We start from the raw sequence: 24,003 nt of genomic DNA on the forward strand, positions 1-24,003 counted from the left end.
AATATTTCTGCATTGCTTTTCAGTGTAAAAGTGCTCCTGAGATGATGAACAAATAAAAGCTATTAAAAGAGGACAAAGATAAAACATTTTTAAAACAGTCTTTAGATAGACTTTTTGAACAGTTAAAACAATTTGAAACATGAGGAATAGCACAGTTTTGGGTGCCCAGCAGAAACTGAAAAGAGAAAGCCTTGTAACATGCTAAGCTAACCTCACAAGATGTTGAGATATGCAACAATTAGAATATCAAATTTCAGGCAGATTTGTGTAGCTGGAGGTGTTCTTTCCAATATCCTGGCCCCAAGCAGTTAGATCTTTGACTTGTTGATAAAAATCAGTACCTTGAATTGAGCTCAGAAGCTAATTGGAAGCTAGAGCAGGATTTGTGTTATATCTATATATATAAATGAGTGGTGGCATCACGGAGACCAACAAAACAACAAAACTACAGGCCCCCCAACCTCGAAATTTGACAACACAACCCATTATCCATGCCTCTAGGTTGATACAACAAAAAGAAAAGAAAAATAAAGTCCTAATTAGAGGGAAAAGAATAATTGTTTTTATCCTATTGCTGCCAGTTAGAGGAGTAATCTCTGCCCACTTGGTCTCCTAGCAACAAACTCAGCCCAGGGAACAGGCAGACTTAGGCCTCACTTAGACTTCTTCCACAGATTATCTAATTTGCACTGGATTATATGGCAGTGTAGACTCAAGGCCCTTCCACACAGCTATATAACCCATTTATAATCTTATATTATCTGCTTTGCACTGGATTATCTTGACTCCACACTACCATATAATCTACTTCAGTGTGCATTTTATACAGCTGTGAAGAAAAGGCCTCATATAATCCAGTTCTAAGCAGATAATATAAGATTATCAATATACAGTAGAGTCTCACTTATCCAACATAAATAGGCCGGCAGGATAAGTGAATATGTTGGATAATAAGAAGGCATTCAGGAAAAGCCGATTAAACATCAAATTAGGTAATCGTTATACAAATTAAGCACCAAAACATCATATTATACGACAAATTTGACAGAAAAAGTAGTTCCATGCGCAGTAATGCTATGTAGTAATTACAGTAGAGTCTCACTTATCCAACACTCACTTATCCAACATTCTGGATTATCCAATGCATTTTTGTAGTCAATGTTGTCAATATATCGTGATATTTTGGTGCTAAATTTATAAATACAGTAATTACTACATAGCATTACTGCGTATTGAACTACTTTTTCTACCAAATTTGTTGTCTAACGATGTTTTGGTGCTTCATTTGTAAAATCATAACCTAATTTGATGTTTAATAGGCTTTTTCTTAATGCCTCCTTATTATCCAATATATTCGCTTTTTGAACTTTCTGCCAGCCCATTTATGTTGGATAAGTGAGACTCTACTGTGTTGTATTTACAAATTTACCACTAAAATATCACAATGAATGGAAAACACTGACTACAAAAACATTGATTACGAAAAGGCAGACTGCGTTGGATAATCCAGAACATTGTATAAGCAAATGTTGGATAAGTGAGATTCTACTTTAATATGAAATAATTACTGGGATAGAATAATGCAGAACAATATAATCTCTAAAACCAGGGCAGTAAATAAAGACCAACAGTCTGAAAGCAGGAAAAATGGAAATTCCACAAAGGAAACAATCAGGGACAGCTAACACCTCCCAAGAAAGGATTCATTCAGAAAGGAAGCTGAGAAGGGAATGAAGCAGTGTGTATTACTAAAGTCATTATTATTACTATCATTACTATCATTACTATTATTATTATTATTATTATTATTATTATTATTATTATTATTGTGTTGCGGTCAACCGTGAAAATGAATACAATCTGGTTCCAAGTATTCAAAAACACTAAAATCAGAATATATAAAAATTAATGTGGTATAATAAAACAGAACAATACAATTTCTAAAGTCAGAACTCTAAATAAAGAACAACACTCTGAAAACAGGGGAATTCCACACAGGAAACAATCAGGGCCAGCTAACACCTCCCAACAAAGTATTCCCATCATCAAAGTCCGGCAAATCCTCTGTTTTCTCAGGGCCACAGACAGTAGAAGCACATAAAATATTGCAAAGAACACCATTCTGAAAACAAGGGAATTCCAGACATGAAACAATCAGGGCCAGCTAACACCTCCCAAAAAAAAATTCACTCAGGGAGGAAACAGCCAGGCTTTAAAGCTGCAAGGCCATTACATTCTAATCATTTTCCCTAATTTTAGCATTCATACTTGCTTCCAACAGACAAAAAAAATCAGAAATATTGTATATTCACAACCTTTAGGAAATAATATCCCCTGATGGCACAGCGTGTTAAAGCACTGAGCTGCTGAACTTCTGGACCGAAAGGCCACAGGTTTGAATTGGGGGACCAGAGTGAGCCCTCACTGTTAGCCCCAGCTTCTGCCAACCCAGAAGTTCAAAAACATGCAAATGTGAGTTCATCAATAGGTACTGCTCCAGCGGGAAGGTAACGCCGCTCCATGCAGTCATGCCACATGACCTTGGAGGTGTCTATGGACAACGCCGGCTCTTCGGCTTAGAAATGGAGATAAGCACCAACCCCCAGAGTCAGACATGACTGGACTTAATGTCAGGGGAAAACGTTTACCCTTTACCTTAACTACCACCAATTCCTCAATACTTATTTCCCATAGCACCATACTTTGCCACAGCAACGCATGGCCGGGCACAGCTAGTTGCTTCTAAAAGGCAAAAGTTGATATCAGCTGCAGCTTCAAAGCACTTCTCAAGGGCTGCCCATATAGAGTTCATTATAGTAGTCTAACAGAGAGGTAAGTAAAGCATGAATCATTGTGAACTTGCATCCATCCCTTCAATTCACCCAAAAAACAATTTAGGACTTCCACAGTCTCCTTGACCTCAGCTGGGTATTATCATCATAATGATGACCTAAAACTCCCAGCTGACCTCTTCCAGTGGCTTCATGTAGATATTAAAACACATAGAATACAGAACCTAGGAGAAATATAAAATAGGTCAAGCAACAGTACCTTAGGATATACTATCTGCCCAGTCTTTAGCTCCTCATTGCTTGTTAGGTGGCTGTGTTGTTTTGCTTAAGAGCAGACTTGGGTAAAAGAAGAACTTGCTTTTAAAAAAGATCTTTGCTTCATTTTTAGAGTTTCATGATACACAGCGTGTCCTTGGTATCCATTAAGGGTTGGTTCCAAGGTCGAAATGGATATCCAAATCCATGAATGCTGAAGCCCGGGCTGTGGCGCAGGCTGATAAAGTAGTCAGCTGCAACAAATCACTCTGACCAAGAGGTCATGAGTTCGAGGCCAGCTCGGAGCTGTGTTTGTCTCTGTCTTTGTTCTATGTCAAGGCATTGAATGTTTGCCTTATATGTGTGATGTGATCCGCCCTGAGTCTCCTTCGGGGTGAGAAGGGCGGAATATAAATACTGTAAATAAATAAATAAATAAATAAATAAGTCTCATTATATACAGTGGTGTGATAAAATTTCATCCCTTGTATAAAATTTAAAAATCAAGATTTACTGTTGGGATTTTTATTGGGAGTGGGAGATATTTTCAACCTGTGGATTGTTAATATTAAATGTACAATGATTTTTCTCTCTCATTAAGATAGGATTCACAAGTAAATTACCAATTAGACAAGGAATTCAAGACAGAAGGAAACTATATTTCTTCATCTTTCTCTTATTTAATATTTCCTAATGATATGTAAAGTATTTCTTAACTACCTCCAAGTGCCATATCAGCATGGACCAATGTGATATAGTCATGGTTTTTGAGAGAAGGATAGTGAGGAATTCCTGTTGATTTCAGATACCACCCCTGTGGCACTGGGGATATCATATCAAAACACTGAAACATATGCTGTTATACTGTAAATCTTACGAAGGAAAATTGATCTATATGATTTTAGTATCCCTTCCAGGCTGTTCTGATGAGATGATCCTCTCAGTATGAAAAGCTGCAAAACTGAATGACTCAGAAGGTTGTAATGTTTTTAACTGTAATTTCAAAATTCAGTACAAGGATGTTAGAAACTTTTGAAGTATACACTTGGAATTTATTGTAATCTTGAGTTTTTATTTTAGGTTGTTTTATTGGTATGTGATGAGCTGTTGCATAGTTTCTTTCACATTGAAAATAACCTGAGAATGAAATAATGCAAATTTATCATCATTAAAAGTGCTTCATTTATTATTATTATTATTATTATTATTATTATTATTATTATTATTATTATTGACAGAACGACATAGTATGACTCAGCAAACAAGACAGATATGCTGGATTTCGTATAACAAAATCACAAGTCGAACACTTCCCGAGCATTTAGGATTGTGTGATGTATTTTCGGATGATGCATGCAGATCCCAGCAGGGTGGCCTTTTGCAGTTGGCAGATCGTAATTTTGTCAATGTCTATTGTTTCCAAATGCTAGCTGAGATCTTTTGGCGTGGCACCCAATGTGCCAATCACCACCGGGACCACCTGTGCTGGTTTCTGCCAGAGTCTTTGAAGTTCAATATTGAGGTCCTGAGCGGCTGAGTTTTTCCTGTTGTTTTCCATCAATTCCACTGTCACCTGGTATGGCGACATCAATAATCCAAACCTTTTTCTTTTCCACAACTGTGATGTCTGGTGTGTTGTGTTCCAGAACTTTGTCAGTCTGGATTTGAAAGTCCCATAGTATCTTTACGTGTTCATTTTCCATTATCTTTGCAGGTTTGTGATCCTACCAGTTCTTTACTGCTGGCAGGTGGTACTTGAGGCATAAGTTCCAATGAATCATTTGGGCCACATAGTTGTGCTCCTGTTTGTAGTCTGTCTGTGCAATTTTCTTACAGCAGCTGAGGATATGATCAATGGTTTCATCAGCTTCCTTGCACAGTCTGCATTTTGGGTCATCAGTTGATTTTTCGATCTTGGCCTTAATTTCATTTGTTCTGATGGCTTGCTCCTGGGCTGCAAGAATCAGGCCTTCTGTTTCCTTCTTCAGTGTACCATTTGTAAGCCATAGCCATGTCTTTTCCTTATCAGCTTTTCCTTCAATCTTGTCTACGAACTTTCCAAGCAATGTTTTGTTGTGCCAGCTGTCAGCTCTAGTTTGTAGTGCAGTTTTCTTGTACTGATTCTTTGTCTGCTGTGCTTTGAGGAGTTTCTGATTTTTGACTTCAATCAAAGCAGGTTCTTCACTTTCCTTTACGTATTCTGCCAGGGCATGTTCTTCTTTGACTGCTTGTTTTACTTGTAAGAGTCGTCTGCCACCAGATCTTCTAGGCAGATATAGCCTATCAACATCACTGCAAGGGTGCAGTGAATGATGAATGGTCATGAGTTTTCTTGTTTTTCTGTCCAAATTGTCCAGTTTCACCTGCATCCAATTTATGATGCCAGCAGTATATCTTATGACAGGTATGGCCCAGGTGTTTATGGCCTTTCTTACAGCAGCTGAGGATATGATCAATAGTTTTGTCAGCTTCCTTGCACAGTCTGCATTTTGGGCCACTAGCTGAATTATTATTATTATTATTATTATTATTATTATTATTATTATTATTATTATTATTATTATGTTTATTTATATCCTGCTTTTTCTTTCTTTTAGGAGACTCAAAGCGGCTAACATTAAAAGCATTAAAATACAATTTAAAATATACAAATATACAAATATGAAAACAATATTTAACATCATTAGCATTAAAAACAATTCAGTTAAATTCATAAAAACATTAAAAAAACATGGCAGCCCCTGACATGATCTTAAAAACCTTATTCTCTTAAGGAAATTACACCTGAATTGTCACTAGTGGACATTAATTAATTAATTAATGGAAGTAATAATCTGTGCCCCATCATCAGCAAAGAATAAACTTGAAAAGCTATTTCACAAATTCTGGAGTCTATGTGGGAGTATGCCATCCTTTAGAGATTGAAAGAATATTTGAAAATATTCAAAAAAATGTTTTTAGAGTGTTTTTAGAGTGTCAAGAAACCCAAATAAGAAAAATCTTGGTCTGATAATAATCTTCACAGTTCAAAACTCATTATGCACAGAATTTGCAGAACTCTTGTTTAGTAAAAAATACTTTTTCCGCAGAAAATAACATTCTGTAGAGATATATAGCACAAAACCACACAAGGCCTGTGGACCAAATCCAGTCTGCCATGTCATTTTATGTGGCCCTCCAGATGCTGGACAAGAACTCTTGTATTCCTCATCATTAGACATTAGATGTGTGCAATCAATGAAAAAAAGTTTCAATACACATTACTAAATTGGGGGGGGGGTGGCACAACATTTCTAAAGTATTTCAAAAATATCTTAAAGAGTCCATATTGCAACTATAACAATATAATGAAATTTTCATTACTTTTTCGTTATATAATTGCACGAATGGGAAAGCTTCCAGGGCTTCTTTTCCCCTCATTTTTAGAGCTATCTTGATGAAACTTGCTGCAATTGTAAAATACATTTACCACTGTAAGCCCCCCTCTCTAAGTTTCAGAACGTTTCACTCATACACTGATTTTTTAGAATTAAAAAAATTATGAACAACATTTTAAAAAATAATCTACAAGAACGATCTCATTGAATTTCTATTTCCAATGATACAACACAACCAGGGCATCATTCCCCCCCAGTTTCAGAAAGATTTTCACATCTACTGATTTTAGGGAATTTTAACCAACATAAACTTAACAGTACTATTTCACTGGAAGACCCCAGGAGCCATCCAGTCCAACCCCCTTCTGCCAGGCAGGAAAAGCACTGTTAGAGCACCCCCAACAGCCATTGAAATAATAATAATAATAATAATAATAATAATAATAATAATAATAAATCTACTAGGTAAACTTTGGAGTTACTGACTCTCAATTTTGCCTACCTCACAGGGTTGATTCAATTCCCAACAATCCTCTTTTATCTCGGAATTCCTTTAGAGAATGAACACTGGTTTCCTCCCAACAAAACTTTCAGGGAAGGGGAGGAGAAAGATGCACAAGGCAGTAAGCAGAATTCTGGGAAATGTAGTTTGGAAAGGCAAAAACTCCTGTGGCAGAGAATTCAAAAGGCCCCATCCTAAATTACATTTCCCAGAAATCTGCTCACTTCAGAATACTGGGGTTGCCCGTGTTAAAGCCTCAATGCAATGGTCTCTGCCTGTCTCTCTGGGCTGGTCATGTGCCAGAGAGGCTTCTTCTTCTTTGCCCAGCCATCCAGCCAGGCTTCCCTCCCTCCCTACTGGCCACTTGCCCCCCCCTTCCCATCACCTTTGGGGAAAGAGCCTCGGGGCCCTTTGGAGGAACCAAACTGAGCCCTTTGGGGGAGAAGCGGTGCCCACAACGGAGACCTGGAGCCACTTACAAGACTTAAATAACTCTTATGAAAAGTCATAGGTTAGTGTTTGCAATCTTAAGTTTTTTGCATGGGCGCCACACGCATATCTTAATATTGCATTATATGTACGAATCTTGCAAAATAGATCCGACATATGAGGTACAAATGACTTTTTGCACAGCTCTATTAGACATCATGACAACAGCTGATGGGAGTTGTGATGTAGTAACATCTGGAAGGCTTCAGTTTGATTGTGTAGTCATGATAAATTCATGATTTAAATTTAGATACCAGGCTTTCGGACAGGATGCCTGACTTTAAAATGTTCTTTAATCTTTCCTCAACCTCAGAGTCACAAGTGCTATTGGGTTGCAATTCCCATTATCACCAGTCCTCATGCCAGATAATCAAAAGTGATTTTTTTGTGTGTGTCAGGACTTGACTTGACTTGTGTGACTTGAGAAACTGCAGGTTGTTTCTGGTATGAGAGAATTGGCCATCTGCAAGAATATTGCCCAGGGGATGCCTGGATGTTTTTGATGTTTTTACCAACCTTGTGGGAGGCTTCTCTCATGTGCCCGCATGGAGCTGGAGCTGATAGAGGGAGCTCATCTACATTTTCCCTGGGTTGGATTCGAAGCGGCAACCTTCAGGTCAGCAGCCCAACCTTCAAGGTATCAGTACTGCCAGCACAAGGCTGTTATTGTAGCTCAGTCTGATGATGGAGGAGGATTTGGGGTTTCACAGTCTGAAAAGGTTATACAGTCTGAGCAGCAGGAGACTCAGGCAGGGAGCCAAGAGGAGCTAGCAGGCCAAGATGAGATAGCAGAGGCTTCATATTGGCATGACCCTTCACAGCTTTCAGAATGGGAGGAGGGCAGTCAGGAGAGTCAACAACAGCCAGGTGTTTCACTTTCATATAGTGATAATGAGGGAATGCAATTAAACAGAAAAGCGAGGTTGCTTCTGAGAACCAGAGCCCTCAGGTGTTCTCCATGGATTGCGGCCAAAAGGCTGGAAACCCAAGGCTAAAGAAATGCGTTCATGTCTTGCAAAAATGCGTAAATAGAGCAGATGTGAAGACAATCTTTCAGATCAAGCAACTTTGCTTTTAGAGCAAGATCTCCTGCTTTGTTCCTGTTTCAAGCCTCAAGTCCTAATTCAGGTTTTGCCTATGTATTTTGGGAAAGTATTCTTGCCTTCATGTTCTTGTTTGTATCATGTACTTTCGATTCTGCTTTGAAGATCATGTTCCTGTTTTAAGCCTTGCCATCTAGGGATTTACTTACTGTTTCCTGGGACATTGGATCCTATTTTGATTATTGCATTTTCTTATTGCATTTTTGCCTTACTTTTTGCTACCTTTTTACCAATAAACTGTTTATACCAAGCCTGTTTCAGTAGTGTGTGTTGAGAGCAAGGTGGGCCTTTGCTGGGGTGCAACAGGTTTAACCCACTGCACCACTGGGAACTCCTGTGATGCGTGGTGTTGTTCAATAAAATCTGGGGACCCAAATAGCATACAAACCAAAGGACATTGGCCACTATGTAAAAAAAAAAATTATAGTTGACCCTCTGTATCCAGGATTCTCCATCCATGGATTCAATGACCCTTTGAAGGAAGCCATTAGACTGATGTGGCCTACGATGAAAATGAGTTTAAGATAACTATTTTTGTGCAAAACAACTACATGTGCAGAGTAAGTGTCAAATTATGAATAGTCTTTGAAAACTGTATTTCAAAGACATTTTTGCAGCAGGAAGAAAATTGCTAAAATTGCTCTTTGTTTCCTGCAAAAAGCAAATTAGTGAAAAATTAAATTCGTAACATGAGCTTTCAAAAAACATCAAATTAATTCTTGAAAATACTGCCTCCCACTATAAAAACCTACACAGATTTTTAATCCTCCAAATTAATGACCTCGGAAGCCAAATTTGAGTATTCAAACATTACTAGCAAGCATTTCTGCCCCATATTTAGATGTGTGACAATTCCAAAGCAAACACAACAAAAACAAAAATAGCTCTGAAAACTTTTCTATAAAATCTATATTAGAAAGGCTATTCAAAAATCCCACGGTTATTATGAATATGAGTTCTGACAATAGGATTAATCCAGTATCATTCTAGGAAGATGTCATTCACTATCTTAAATAGGGTTGAACAGAGAAGAGAGGGATGAGGTCTATGAATTTTTATTAGTCCCAACATCCTGATCCTTCATCAAAAAGGAGGTGAAATGGGCAAATAATGATATCTCTCTCCCTTTTAGTCTTTGAGAAGATTTCCAAAAACAGGATCAGAATTATCTTATTACAAATAATCTCTTTTAGGTTGGAAATGTGATCTGCTGCATAATGTGCAGTGCCATTATTCATCTTTTCCTGGCAAACCCCTGGCAGAGAGGAGAAAGCAGAGAACTGGGAAAGCACTTGGAAACTGATACTGAGATTAGCAAGGAAGGAGTCTGTAATATCAAGAATTGCACAAGGTCCCAAGCCTTACCATACTTTTCAAAGACTTTGCCGGCTTGAAGAGGAGCCCCCGGTGGTGTAATGGGTTAAACCCTTGTGCTGGCAGGACCAATGACTTGAAGGTTGAGTTACTGAGCTGAAGGTTGCTGGTTCAAATCCAACCCAGGGAGAGCATGGATGAGCTCCCTCTATCACAGTGATTCCCAACCTGTAGGTCCCCAGGTGTTTTGGTCTACAACTCCCAAAACTCCCAGCCAGCTTAACAGCCATTAGGATTTCTGGGAGTTGAAGGCCAAAACATCTGGGGACCCACAGGTTGAGAAACACTGCTCTATCAGCTCCAGCTCCATGCAAGGACATGAGAGAAGCCTCCCACAAGGATGGTAAAAACAACAAAAACATTTGGGCATCCCCTGTGCAACATCCTTGCAGATGGCCAATTCTCTCACACCAGAAGCGACTTGCAGTTTCTCAAGTCACTCCTGACACGAAAAAAAACTGTCTTGAAAAAGAAGCAGTTTGATCCCAATTGGCTAAGATCACCCGTTTAACCCAACTAGTATGAACTATGTTGTCACTCAATATGACACCATCCTATTCATAAAGTAGTCATTATCTCACTGGGATCATGAAGGAATTATTGGGAAAAATATCTCTAAAACACTAGCTGCTCCAGGAAATGTTGGCTGTGAGTGCTCCAGATCCAGCCTTACCATTAGGTAAACTAAAGAAAATGCCTCAAAGCAACAGATTTTAGGTGTCAAGAAAGGAAAACAAATAGTTAATCATGTTATTGATAACTATTTTAGTGCATTTCTACTGCCAGGGGTGAAGTAAGTGTGGAACTTTCTGACTCATGTGCCAAATGGTTTGGCACCATGAACCTTATTGATGGGAGGAATGCCATTTGCTCCTCTGCTTCAGGCAGCAAAATGTCATGGAAAAGCCTCAGCAAACTAAAAGTATCATTACACACACATACTGAAAAAATAAATAAAAGCACCATTAGTGGGAGACCATTCTGTCTTCTTGAAAGCACCATCTTTATTACAAAATATTTGGTAAAATCCTATTCTTAGTATGTTTGATTATCTATGTGCATCTTAACATTAATTCTGAAGGAGAAAAACACCTCAAAATACAGCTGAACCATGGAAATAATTTATTTGGATAACACTCTATGCTAGTTAATTATTTCTCTGCTCCTGCAAATCACTCATCTTCAAAAAAAAACAAAATGAGTTTAGAGCTTGAGCTGGGATGAATCATGCTAGATAGTCTGGGAGGTGGGGTTACTGGTTAAAACCTATGTCAAATTATTACTCAGCATTTGAAAATGCCAACGTCTTAAATTTAATGATAATATAAGTTAATGTTACAATTTAGTAACAGGATAAGCATATGCCAGTAAGTGTAGATACTAGTTGTCATCATCATAATAATTGATCCTTTATAAAACTGAGTCTATTTGTCAAGTGTATGCAGAAAAACCTAATTTAGTTTGCTTTGACCTCTCTGTCTGTCTGAGCCCATTCAGATACATTATTAAAAATAGACCTGAAAAGCTGGTTCATATACTTTTGACTGCTTACTCTCCCTGCCTCCCTGCATGTTTGTTTGTACATCCAATAGAACATAAGCAATCTGGGAAATCATTTATTTCTGCAGATATGACTTCAGGGATTTCTTGTCATTTCCTTGGTCATTACAATCATATCCTTGATCAAGGAATTTGCCTGTTGCCAAGTTCCCAGTTTTCACTTTACATGTCTCAGGAGTACAACTTCTCGTACTCAGTTGTATGAGAAGGAAAAAGAGAGGTTATAGGAATTGTATTTGAATCTGGCCTGGACCACACTAAAAACAAGAACAAGAACAACTGGAAGGATACTTCTTCCCACTTTTCTCATATTGTGCCAGATTGCAATGGTAATAATGACACTGATGGTGATGATGCAGTAGTGCTGGCTGTAGAAATAATAGTAAGAGCACTAGAAGGGGAGTAAAGAAAGTAGTGTTTCCATTCATCCATCATTAAACTCTAGAGTACCATATGAATAGTAACAAGAGACAAGGCACATTCATTATTTCATATATTTGAGGGGTGAGCAAAGTGCAAGCTTCCATGAACTCCACAAGTCCTTTTGACTCCACCCATGACACAAAAATTAGTGCAAAAATAGCTAATAGTGCCCACTATAGTGTCCCTCACTTGTTTTAGACTTGAAATCACATTTTTAAATTCTCAAGAGAACATAAATGATCCCCAGAGCCTTCAAAGATGCTTATTTCTGCTCTGCTATATAACAAAGCAAAAATGTCAAAGCAGAAGTCAATGTATTTTGCTTTCCCCCCACTTATTTAATATTTAAAGATATCCTAAAAGGAAAGGACAACTTTGGAGGTTTGAACAAATAAGTGAGGCAACACACTTTCCTTTCCATTGTAAGAAAACAGACCAAGAGAACATCTGATACCATGAAACGTTATCATGCTAAGAATTAAAAAATCTCATCTTTTTATTTAATGTGCAATTTATCTGTTGAACTGACTGATGTAAAATAAAACTTAAGTCAAGAGGTTAGTTTAAAGTATTTTAAATACATAAAAATCTGTAAGCGTAAAAATCTACCAATAACTAGATTGAAGGAGAGTGCCAGGCAATATCCCAACTTCATAATCCAATGCATGTTTACTTTGCATTCAGTAGATATTATTCCCAACCCAGGTAAATGTTTATAGAACAGCAACCTAAATGTAGCAGTTGTATCACACATATACTTATATTATTTTTATTATCCTGATATTATTAAGGAAATATGACATTTATATATATGCAGAGCAAAATGTACACTGATGGTGAATTAAAAGTACACCCAGAACAAATAAAAATGACCAAAAGAAATTAACTGAATATTATTTTAAATCTGTTCTATTCTTTAAGAGTCCTTTCATGAAGTATGTCCAACAATACAACAAATAATCAAGTTTTGTAATGCTGTATTGGGAAATTCAGCCCTGAATAATATGCCATGTGGTTTCCATCCATTTCCCGCTTCCTCTTCATGTACTCAAATTGGAGTCAGATAGCACCTGACTCCTCCAAAGGCACTCTGGACTCCGTTTCTCCACACTTCCGAAACAGAGCTCCACTGAGTCCAGTCAGAAGTTGCCCTACATCATGTGATGGGCTCCATGGGACTCCATTTTGGCAAAGGGAAGAAGACACAGAGAAGACTACATCTGATAAGGTCCAGATCACCTTGTGAAGATTTAAGAAGTGAATGTAATTCAGTCACCACAAGTATGCATTCCTAGGGTTACAGATTTGCAGTTTTAAAAAGTGAACTAATTTCTATCACTAAATAGCTTCTCAGTTACAAATAATACTTGGAATTTCCATTAATAACAATAACAATAACATTATTATTATTATTATTATTATTATTATTATTATTATTATTATTATTATTATTTACTTGTTACCCATCTCTCCTCACAGCTCGATGCTGAGTACAATACAGTCAAAACACATCAGCACAAAGGAGAGGTAATTCTAGCATTCATCATCCTTTAGGAGTGAGCCAGAGAGAAATCATCCGGTAAGCACAAAAATGACTGCCACAACATGAAATCAGTTGCTTCTTCCAGCCCAAGGAAGAATTTATCTCTTTTTTACATTCCATACTGATTTATAATGTCAGATCCTCCAAAGCCACCTCTTTAGAGCACTTTCCGTGTTCACCCTACCCTTACAACACTTCACATGAATTATGAAGTTGGTCAGTGCACAAATGCTTGTTGAAGTTATATCACTGTGAAAGTTACTTATCATTGTTAAATAAAATGCTCCAGAAAGGTCTTTTGTCCATGCCCCATTTAAATATACAAGAACTGAATAACAGCATGAAATAAAACTTTCCAATGAATCTTTTCATGCAAGCGCCCAAGGACAAGCATCCCTTCTAGTAAAAACAATATCATTGCCTACAGTAGCCCTATGTACATTATTAGGATGGAATGAAGCTGCACTGTGCCGTCCGCCAGAAAATAAAAAACTATAAAACTGAAACGTGCTGTCCTTTATCCGGGCGAACTGCAAATCCCTATAAGCTGTCCTATAGATATTGAACGACTGAGTCTGGATAACTTCAAAAAAGGATGTTTATTCATACAAGGTTGTAAACCTGGCACAGATCTTAAAGTTGCAGAAAATGAAACAAATTTCTATAGGTTTTAGGTACAGAATTATCCCTGGTTCCAGAAAGCAAAGGTGATTATAAAACCACTATACCCTAATCACGCTGCCTATATTAGAAGGAGAAACTCTTTCCTTCCCTATCTTTACAGCAAAGATTAGTTCTAGAAGCGACAGAATAACCCTGCTCCTCCAACTAGATTTCCTATTCCAGATCAATATAATTCAATACTTATCTAATTTGGATAGGCTTAGATTGGCCTGGTTTTGAGGATGATTTGTCCCAGTTAGCCTTGCACAGCTCCAGCACGTTGGAAGACTATAGCCAGAATGAAGCTCCAAAATGGAGACTAGACCCTGGTAAAAAGGGCGGTCCTAAGATGTTGTACTCTTTGACCAATCATTGCAAAGAAAACTGCAGCCAGCTCTTGCAGATTCCAAGCCACTTTTCCTAGGCTTTTGCAGCCAGAGGCTCAAACAAAATGTAAAGGAGGGAAAACAAACAAACGACCAATAGGTAAGGCAAACCATCGTCCTGGGGGACGGAACATGCACACCTAGCCATATAAATTAGAGATATTTCAACGTCAAGCTCATATTTAAGTCAAACTGAAACAAGTGTGGGTTGTGAAAGAAAAAGAAATTCATGTAATAGAATTTCTTTCACAACCCACACTTGTTTCAGTTTGACTTCAATCCAGTAAAATTCCCGATCCAATCAACAATATATATATATAATCTGTCACATTGTGAATGCAATCCCTGAAATGCTCTTTGATGCATATTTCCCAGGCAAAATTTACCACTTAAGAAATTGATATAATAAACAGAGAGTTATGACAAAATTTAATGACATTATTAATCTGATTAGGACAATATTTGCACTGGCATTTTGGAGCACAACCACATGCTACTTAAGAGATATGCCATTCTTTGTCTCTGTTTGTGTGGCTAGAAAGTGACTAGAAAGCTTTCTCCATAATGAAAAAACCTATAGACAGGAATACATGTGCTTGTATACATTCCAACACACTTATGTAGAGGCAGTAAATACCATCCAACTGAAACTGTTCAGCATGTTAAATTTAATACTATATAACATTCACTGATGTATTATGGTTGGTTTTGTGCTGTTTGTCACAAATCCTTAATACATCTGAGGATGTACAAGACATATCCCATTATCGTATTTTTTTGCAGATATGCTTGTTTCGTCCTAAACATCAGTTCTTTGTTGAAGCATAACAGAGACCACAAGTAAACAATTGTTACCTTTGTCAGAACCCTGCAAGCTGAAAACCTCCTGCCACAAATATGGAAAAGGGAAAACATGCACATCTAGGAAACACACAACACCTCCAGCAACATTGTAACAAATGTGAATCACCTGTCAAGATGAGAAGCAAATTCACATCTTTTATGGAAAGTTTTGCAGATAGAAGATAGTAGATAGGCACCAAGACTCTTACTTACAGCTGGAGAATATCAATGGGCAGGAATGTTTATCCATTGGGAAATTATGTAGCTGCAGCTGGCATTCCGCGTTGATGGTAAGTCTGGAGGGAAACCAGGTAGCTATTACAGTCTCCATATGATGACAGGTTTTTAAAAAAGAAAATAGATAGTAACAGGAGGACACTGCAAAAGCTTCATTGGGAAAAGAGTAAAAGGGCTCATTTACATTTTATTTTGGTTAACCTCAGGCAGAATGTATTTGCTGATAAATGAGTTTTCAGGTGCAGTTCAGGTGCAGTTCAGGCATTAGTAGAGGCAGTGAAATAGCATTGAGAGATGGAGGAACAGATGGGTGCCACTGCCATCAATGAAAATGAATGGAAGGGCCTCTACACAAATGCATGATAGTGAGAGTATGTTCTGTTCACCTGGCTCACATTTTCCATGATACAACAATATCCAAAATCTGCAAACCAGTGATATTCACGAATCACTGACATTTCACATGGCCAAGAACTTGATTGGTCTTTGACTGCACTAATATCCCCACAGGTCATCTCAACTGACAACAGAAGGACCATTTGAGACAAAATATAGGCATGTGACTCCAGCATCATCATTTTTTCCTACTGTTTGATTTTAATATTTTTGCCTGATGAAGAAGCCAGTAAAGCTTTCAAAGCTTACATGATGTATTTTTGCCTTCTAGTTGACCCAATAAAGGTAACACTGTTTGACAGATTCTAAGTATTGTTTTTTTCTGCATGGATAACATGGCTACTCTAGAATATGTTCCATGTCTCTCCATTCTTTATTCATGTGAAGGTTGTTGCTTCAAATGAATTTGTATATTCTTTGCTAACCAATGCACTCTCCTTGAAACTGTTTTTTATAACATGACATGCAATTATGAATGAAATTATGGGCTGATCTAGATGGGCCATTTATATTGGAATATCATGGTTTTTACTCCTATGATTTATTGTTTTTGTTGCCATTCTGTTGAAGGCCATGGGAAATAATAGTTCCATTTTATTCTGCTTTAGCCAAACTATATTTTTGAGTACTGAGCCCAAAACAGTGTAGTGAGAAAGATAAACTAAAACACATTCAGAGAATAATGACCAGGCTACTATGGAGCCTGGAAGCCATGTCTTTTAAGGAATGATTGAAAGATGCGACTAAGTTTATGCTGAAGATGAGAAGATTAAGGGTAGCCATGATATCTGTTTTTGAATATCTGAAATGCTAAATGCAGAATGCGGAGCAAAGTTCTTATTTGATGCTCCATGGGGAAAGGCAAGATGGAAATTGCACAATGAAAAAAATTCAGCAGTCAACCAGACTGCCATGGAAGGTGAAACATTCTTATTTGCTGGAACTATTTATTCAAGGAGTGGATCAGCTATCTATTACAGATGTAGTAGCTGGTTCTTGCACTGCAGAATCTGCATGGAGCAGTAAGATTAGACAAAGGCCCCTTCCAACTTCATGCAAATGGTGAAAAAGCATTTTAAACAGAATATGATAAGAATTCCAATGGTGGAAATATGCAATTGAAACATCTCAATACCTTAACAACAATATCATATATTTCCAATGACATACTATTTCATCCAAATTAAGAATGCTATGATTTGTAAATACAGAAAAGCTTAAATTGTGGAATATTTTTAACTATTTGCATAATTTAATCATCACATTTCTACATTTTATTATTGTTTCACTTCTGCAGCAGGGCACCCAAGGCAGTTTTAAATAATTAAAGAATGGACTATAACGTATTTCCTAAGAACATATCACATTTGTTGACAGGACATAAGCAAAACTACTGATGTTCATTGAAATGTAAAATCAACTTTCAGAAAATTTAGGAAGACCATGCATGGGATATTTACCAGAAAGCATAATGAGATATCATGCCAGAAGGATCTGTGCAGAAAAGTCCTATGTACACCTGCTTCAAAAAGTATGAATGGTCAAACTTTGATTGAATGATATGTAAGTCTTGCATTTTTCATTGTCTCCTAAATTACCTCAGGGCAGACTTGATGCTACTTAATAGAAGGAACTGTGCTTATATGGACTTCATCAGATTATGCTGGGAAGCGTTGAGAAGTGTTCAGAAGAAGAGAGTTCAGTCTAACTTCATTCCATAATAAAAAGGAGTTTTTCCCTATCTTGGGATCACACTGTTTAGTGCACTCAGTTGTCTTGCATATTTTTCCATGGAGAGGTTTCCACATTGCAGGCATTTGGCCCCACCCACCATCCGTCTTGGTGCTTTTTGGTACTTCAGCTCCCACAATTCCCAAAAGCAGAGAGGGAGAGGGAGAGAAAAGGGGGGGATCCCCTTTGTAACTGCAGTAACACAGGCTCAGCTGGTGCTTTGGACTACAACTCCCACAATTCCCAACTGCAGAGAGGGAGGGAGAGAAAAGTGAGGGGGGGGGAAGGATTCCCGTTTGGAACACAGCACAGGCTGACAAATCATGACACAAATCATGACAAATCATGGAAGGAAGAAATAAAGGTACCCTAAAAGGCTATTTTATTTTTTGGCAAAGTAGAAGCGTTATGAGGTAGCTTACAACCAAACCTTCCTGTTTGGGGAGCAAAAGGAAATGATGGAAATTGCCCAAAAAAGTTTATTTTGACTCCTCCCCCAAATTGGGTGATAATAACCTGAGAGCAATGAGTGCCACTTCATTAGAAATTTGGCAAAACATCCAGAGTTTTGGGGAAAATCCATTTCCTCAGCTCTTCCTGATATGTTGGGAAAAAAATGCTGCCCTCAATGTTTAAAAGACTCAAAAACTGCATTTTAGCCAAATCGAATGTAGTGGACCAGTGGAATACCAGATTTTAAGTGTAGAACTCTGTGGAATTTAAGTTATGTGATGAAGTGGTATGACTAGCAGCAATCCATGGGTTCATGTGTTTTCCCTTCTGACTTTCTTGCTTGGGCATTTTTCTTTTCTTTTAGTTTCACAACTACCTACAATCAGTTTGACTTAATAAATTATCATCAAATCAGTTTGTAGCCATTGTTAAAACTATATTTTAGGCTAATATGCAATAGTGTAATTCTGTTAGCATTTATGACATCATACTTCCAGGTATTTATTTCCAGACTATATGTAAAGGAAGAACCCAGCACAATTTCCAGATATGGGAGAACTGCAATGATCATCTACAGCCTCATAAAGACATATAAACTTCTATTGAACCAGCTAACAAGCATTAACTTTATTTACCTTCTTATGTGTATAGATAATTCTGCATATGCTTAGACCAGGGGTCCCCAAACTAAGGCCCGGGGGCCGGATGCGGCCCTTCAAGGTCATTTTCCTGGCCCCCGCCCTCAGTTTTATAATATATTTTTATATCAGTTTTAATAATATAATATATTGTATATACATACAATATTGATAAAAATATTATGTTATACAATATAATACTAATAATAATACCATATAATAATATTAATTATATGTTATATATTACATATAGTATTACAGTATAGTGGTATAGTTCAATATAGTAATGTATAATGCTAATATTTTGCTATGCTAATAATATAATATATTGTATGTACATACAGCTGCTCTGAGTCCCCTTCGGGGTGAGAAGGGTGGGATATAAATGTAGTAAATAAATGTAGTAAATAAATAAATAATTGGGTTGTTGTATGTCTTTCGGGCTGTGTGGCCATGTTCCAGAAGTATTCTCTCCTAATAAATAATTAATTTTAGACTTAGGCTCACCCAAATTCTGAAATGACTTGAAGGCACACAACAACAACAACAACAATAATCCTAATTCACTTGACTATCTCATTGGCCAGTAGCAGGCCCACACTTTCCACTGAAATCCTGATAGGTTTATGTTGGTTAAGATTGTTTTCATTTTTAAATATTGTATTGTTCTTTCATTGTTGTTGTTGTTTTGCACTACGAATAAGACATGTGCAGTGTGCATAGGAATTGGTTCGGTTTTTTTTTCCAAATGATAATTCGGCCCCTCCATAGTCTGAAGGATTGTAGACTGGCCCTTTCCTTTAAAAGTTTGAGGACCCCTGGCTTAGACCCTTCAATAAAAGTAACTGAAAAAATCTGAATTTTTGTGTGAATACTACAACACACCAACAATTTGCAGAACAGTTTAATAATAGATTAACTTTTGAATTTACTTTTTGTTTTCTTTCTTTCTTTTCTTTGTCTTTTTCTTTTTTTTTGCAATTGGAGGTGAATGGCAAATCCTGCCCTTTCTGACAACAATAGATGTTTTTGTAGTATATGATCACAAGTCATGTTGTGGATAAGTCAAGTGATATGCTAGGTTGCCTGAACAGTTCAACTCATTTCAGAATTAGACCAAGTTGTTGGAATACAGTTTAAATGAAGATTTATCTGCCTCTAAACAGTAATTTATAAGACTGAAATGCACTAATGGTGTCATTCATTAATAGGCAAATAAATTGGCTTCCTACCTTAAAGTATACAAGATTTTCCCATCATTCCATATTCTCAAGAGCTGGTTGGGTGTAGTAATCCAATGAGCTTCTGCAGTTTTAGAATTCCTGAAGATGGTATCTGGGATCCAAATTAACCCAACCATGTTGCTATTCAGGGTGAGACTTCTTTTCATGGTGCTGTTAAAACGGAGACGGCTGTCAGTCCATGTCTGAGCAAAAAATATATCAATTTGGTATTCCTGCAATCAGAAAAGATTATAATCAAATATTTACAAGTCTAATGCATTTGTAAAAATCATCACATTTCATTTTCTGCCCATATTCCTAGAAATAAAGAGGAAAGAGACTTGTTTTGGGATAATTAAAATGACAACCTTATTAATGAATAATAGAGGAGACCTTCAACAACTCTTGCCAATAGGTGGGGTGACATATCTGCCACCATACCTGCCACCATTCTAGAAAAAGATAAAAAAAACAGCCAATCTGTAAACGTGACAGAGGATGTGTAGCAGGAAAAAAACAGGAAGCAAGCTAAAAGTACTTTTTCTTCCATCTATCTTCTGAGAGTTTGTTTTCCAGACTCCTAACCATCCTTAGTACTCTCTATTGGCTATTCTACTTTGTTGTATTCTCCTGAAATAGGCATGTCCAGACATAGATGCTGTACTTTTGGTGTGGTCTAACAAAAGTAGAACTGAGTGATACAATTCCTTCTCACCAAGTGGATATTATATTTCTGTTGAGGCAACCTAAAAGTGGTTGGACCTGTTCAGCCACTATATCACACAATTGGCATGTTTAGTCAGTGGACTTCAAATTGAGATCCCTTTCCCTGGTATTGTTTGCTGTCAAGTCAGTTGTCACCCAGTCTATATTTACACATCTGGTTTTTTCCTCCCTAAATATGGAACTGTTTTTCCATAGAAATCCATCTGTTTTGACTCTATTCCCCATCTTATCACCATCTTCTGTAAATGTGTATACAAGTTTGTATCCTTCTGTTTGACTACATTGATAGCAAACACTAAATGCCCTGTGGTAAACAGCCCAAGAAGTTATGTTTCAATGTTGTGATGTTTGTATTTGGGACCCGTTTTCAACTGTGTAAGCAGCTTTTGTTGTACATTTCTAATGGTATCCAATACCTTGTTAGACACCAGTTTTCATGTTCTGCAGTTGCCAATTGCTTCCACATCTTCAGATTATTCTATGGTCCCACATCTCTGGGCTATTTTAGGCCTGTGGAGGCCTGTTTTCAAACATGAATGGGGGGGGGGGGGTACCTGAAAACAGCCCAGGAAAGTCCAGTCACATTAAAGTGTCCCGTATTGCCCCAGGCAGCATAGATAGTCCTTTTGGTTAACATTAAAAAAAAGTTCCCAAACCCTCTGCAACTGTGCATCTCTGCTCTAATGCTTGCACAAAACATAATCCATCATAATTGCACCAACAGGGATTTTACTTCACAGCTGTTGGGATGGATTTCAGTTTTTAATTTTACTAGTAGACCACTTTGGAAGGATCTGTATTCTAAAAATGGAATATAATGTTAACAAATACCTCAATAATTCAATTAATCACACATAGTATCTTAAAGTACACATTGTACTCATCAAATGTTGCCTGTAATTGCTGGTCATGTTTAATCTTTTATATTTCTCAGCATCTCCATTTAGCCATATTAAACTGAATATATTCCAACAATGCCCTCCAGCTTGAGAAAGTGTAGCCTATATTTGTATATTTGCACCTTGTAAGCATTAATAGACTATTTTTAACCAGAAAATGATGGTCATTAGATGAACCTGTTATTTACCAGATGTACCAGTAAAAGAGAGCATTTTGTAACATGTCTTAACAAAATGGAAGAAACAATAAAAACAATCCTGCTGACAAATGAAACAATTAACCATGTCTCTGATATCAATTGTCCAACATAAATTATGAAGCAGGTTGTAAAGCAAAGTGGTTTTTAACTACAAAATTAAGACATGACTCTGAATGACTATGGTGACTTTAGTTTACAGCATATTTTAAAGTGTTTTAAGGCATTCTGTCAACAGTTTTGGAAAATAGCTATATGTGAACTCAGTAACTGTTGGAAAATTGATCTATATGTCAGCTAGTGATATTGGAAAGGCCATTTATTGCTGCAGTTTGAGTTTGGGACTTTTTATTCGATAGAGAAAGGAATACATTAATGGCCTAGTTGATGAATCCCATTGCTTCTCTGAATGGGAGAATTGTTCTCTGCTATCATAAAAGTCCATATGTATGCCAGGAAAGTGATTCCGATGTCAATTTTTCTTTCAGTGTTTTATCCTTTCAGTAGTCTATTGGTCATTAGAGTAATGAATTGTCTTGAACGATTTCTTTAAAAACTTATTGAGAACTGTATTATATTAATAGTGCACTGTAGAACATACATTGTTTACAAGCAACAAATAACGTTTATAAATAACACCCCAAATATTTTCATTTATAAGTTGAAATTTCTTAAAAACTGACTAGATGCAGGCTCCCCCCCCCCCCAATTTAGAGTAGATGCACTTTTAGAGGCAAATTTTCAGGAAATATATTTCTAACTGATTTGGTTAAAGACAATTGTTTTCATAATGCAGGGTCTATTACATTTTGCCATTTTCAGGATCTCACTTGACCCAGCTTTGACTGAGTTATGATATTTTAAAAATGATCATTTATGTTTCATTCTTCTCTTAGTAATTGCATTCTGTGCATAATGTAATATATTTCTATGGTGAAGTATTCTAGTTTCAAGATTAAAGTGTCTGCAGAAGCAAGAAAAGGCCAGCAACTCAATGAAGCCCTGGCTCGTTTATAGTGTTCTGTCAGTAGTAAAATTTCTCTTTGTATTGAGTCAGGGAGCAATATTGGAGTTTATGTAATTTCTGAGAATGCAAAGGGTCTTTTGGGGGGGAATACATTCTGCTGCAATTAGTGTGACTGACCTCCAATAACCTGTGTATGTAGTAGGGTCATACTGTCTTTCTCCACAAAACTGCAAAGCAAAAATCCTACTACATGGCTTATATAGGTTCACTTTTATATAAGACTGACATTACTGTAATTTAGGGTTGCTCAAGCATTTCATTCAGTGGTTTGTAATCCCTAAAGTAATCAGCAAATGAGAACAGAATAGTTATTCTTCTCATTAAGCTCTTTTATGTTGCAGATTTTGGTTGAAAAGCATACAGTGATGTGTATCTAAAATGTTACTTTTACAACAAAATGTGCATAATAGTGCAGACCTTTTGTAGATTTGCTCACTTATTTAGAAAGTTTTAGGGACAGAATAAACACACAAGAAACAAACTCAGATGTAAAAAAATCTATTCTATCCACATATTCTATCTGTACTTCTCAAGACTTCTAGAAAGAAGTGGGTGGATGATTCCTCTCACTGTACCTATAATATATTTTCATGTGTAAGTCAACCTCTGTATAAGTTGATGGCAGGTTTGGGGGCCAAAATTATGGACTTGTCCATAAGTCGAAGATCATTTCACAGAGAGTTATGGCACAGTACACAGGTTGACCCATAGATAAGTTGACCCAGGTTTTTGTGTTGTTGTTTTTTTCACTTATACATGAGTATACAGGGTAATTAAACTCTGAATTTTAACAACCAAAGATGTGATGATGGCCACTAATTCAGAGAACTGTAAAAGAGGATTAGGTAAACTTACTGAAGATATGCCTATTAATTGCTACTAGTCATATCTTAAGAAGCATTGCTAACAACAAGGCAGCAGGAGACGACGGGATCCCAGCTGAGCTGTTTAAAATCTTGGAAGGTGATACTGTCAAGGTGATGCATGCCATATGCCAGCAAATATGGAAAACACAAGATTGGCCATCAGATTGTAAAAAAATAAATTTATATCCCCATACCAAAAAAGGGAAACACTAAAGAATGCTCAAACTTCCGTACAGTGGCACTTATTTCCCATGCCAGTAAAGTAATGCTCAAGATCCTGCAAGGCAGACTCCAGCAATA

The 24,003-nt window shown here is 37.0% G+C and overlaps 1 protein-coding gene across 4 annotated transcripts in view; it reads right to left on the reverse strand.

Annotated features, from left to right (window-relative positions):
• gabrg3 (gamma-aminobutyric acid type A receptor subunit gamma3) overlaps positions 1 to 24,003 on the reverse strand; it is a 506,296-nt gene that overhangs the window by 197,836 nt on the left and 284,457 nt on the right. For all 4 annotated transcript variants that reach the window (XM_062975361.1, XM_062975360.1, XM_062975359.1 and 1 more), the window contains exons 4-5: positions 19,998 to 20,221; positions 15,524 to 15,606 (exon numbers count right to left, since the gene is read on the reverse strand). In XM_062975361.1, coding sequence (XP_062831431.1) covers positions 15,524 to 15,606; positions 19,998 to 20,221 — 307 coding nt within the window. The remainder of the gene's footprint in view (positions 1 to 15,523; positions 15,607 to 19,997; positions 20,222 to 24,003) is intronic.

The sequence above is a fragment of the Anolis carolinensis genome, chromosome 3, assembly GCF_035594765.1.
Source record: "Anolis carolinensis isolate JA03-04 chromosome 3, rAnoCar3.1.pri, whole genome shotgun sequence".
Lineage (NCBI taxonomy): Eukaryota > Metazoa > Chordata > Lepidosauria > Squamata > Dactyloidae > Anolis > Anolis carolinensis.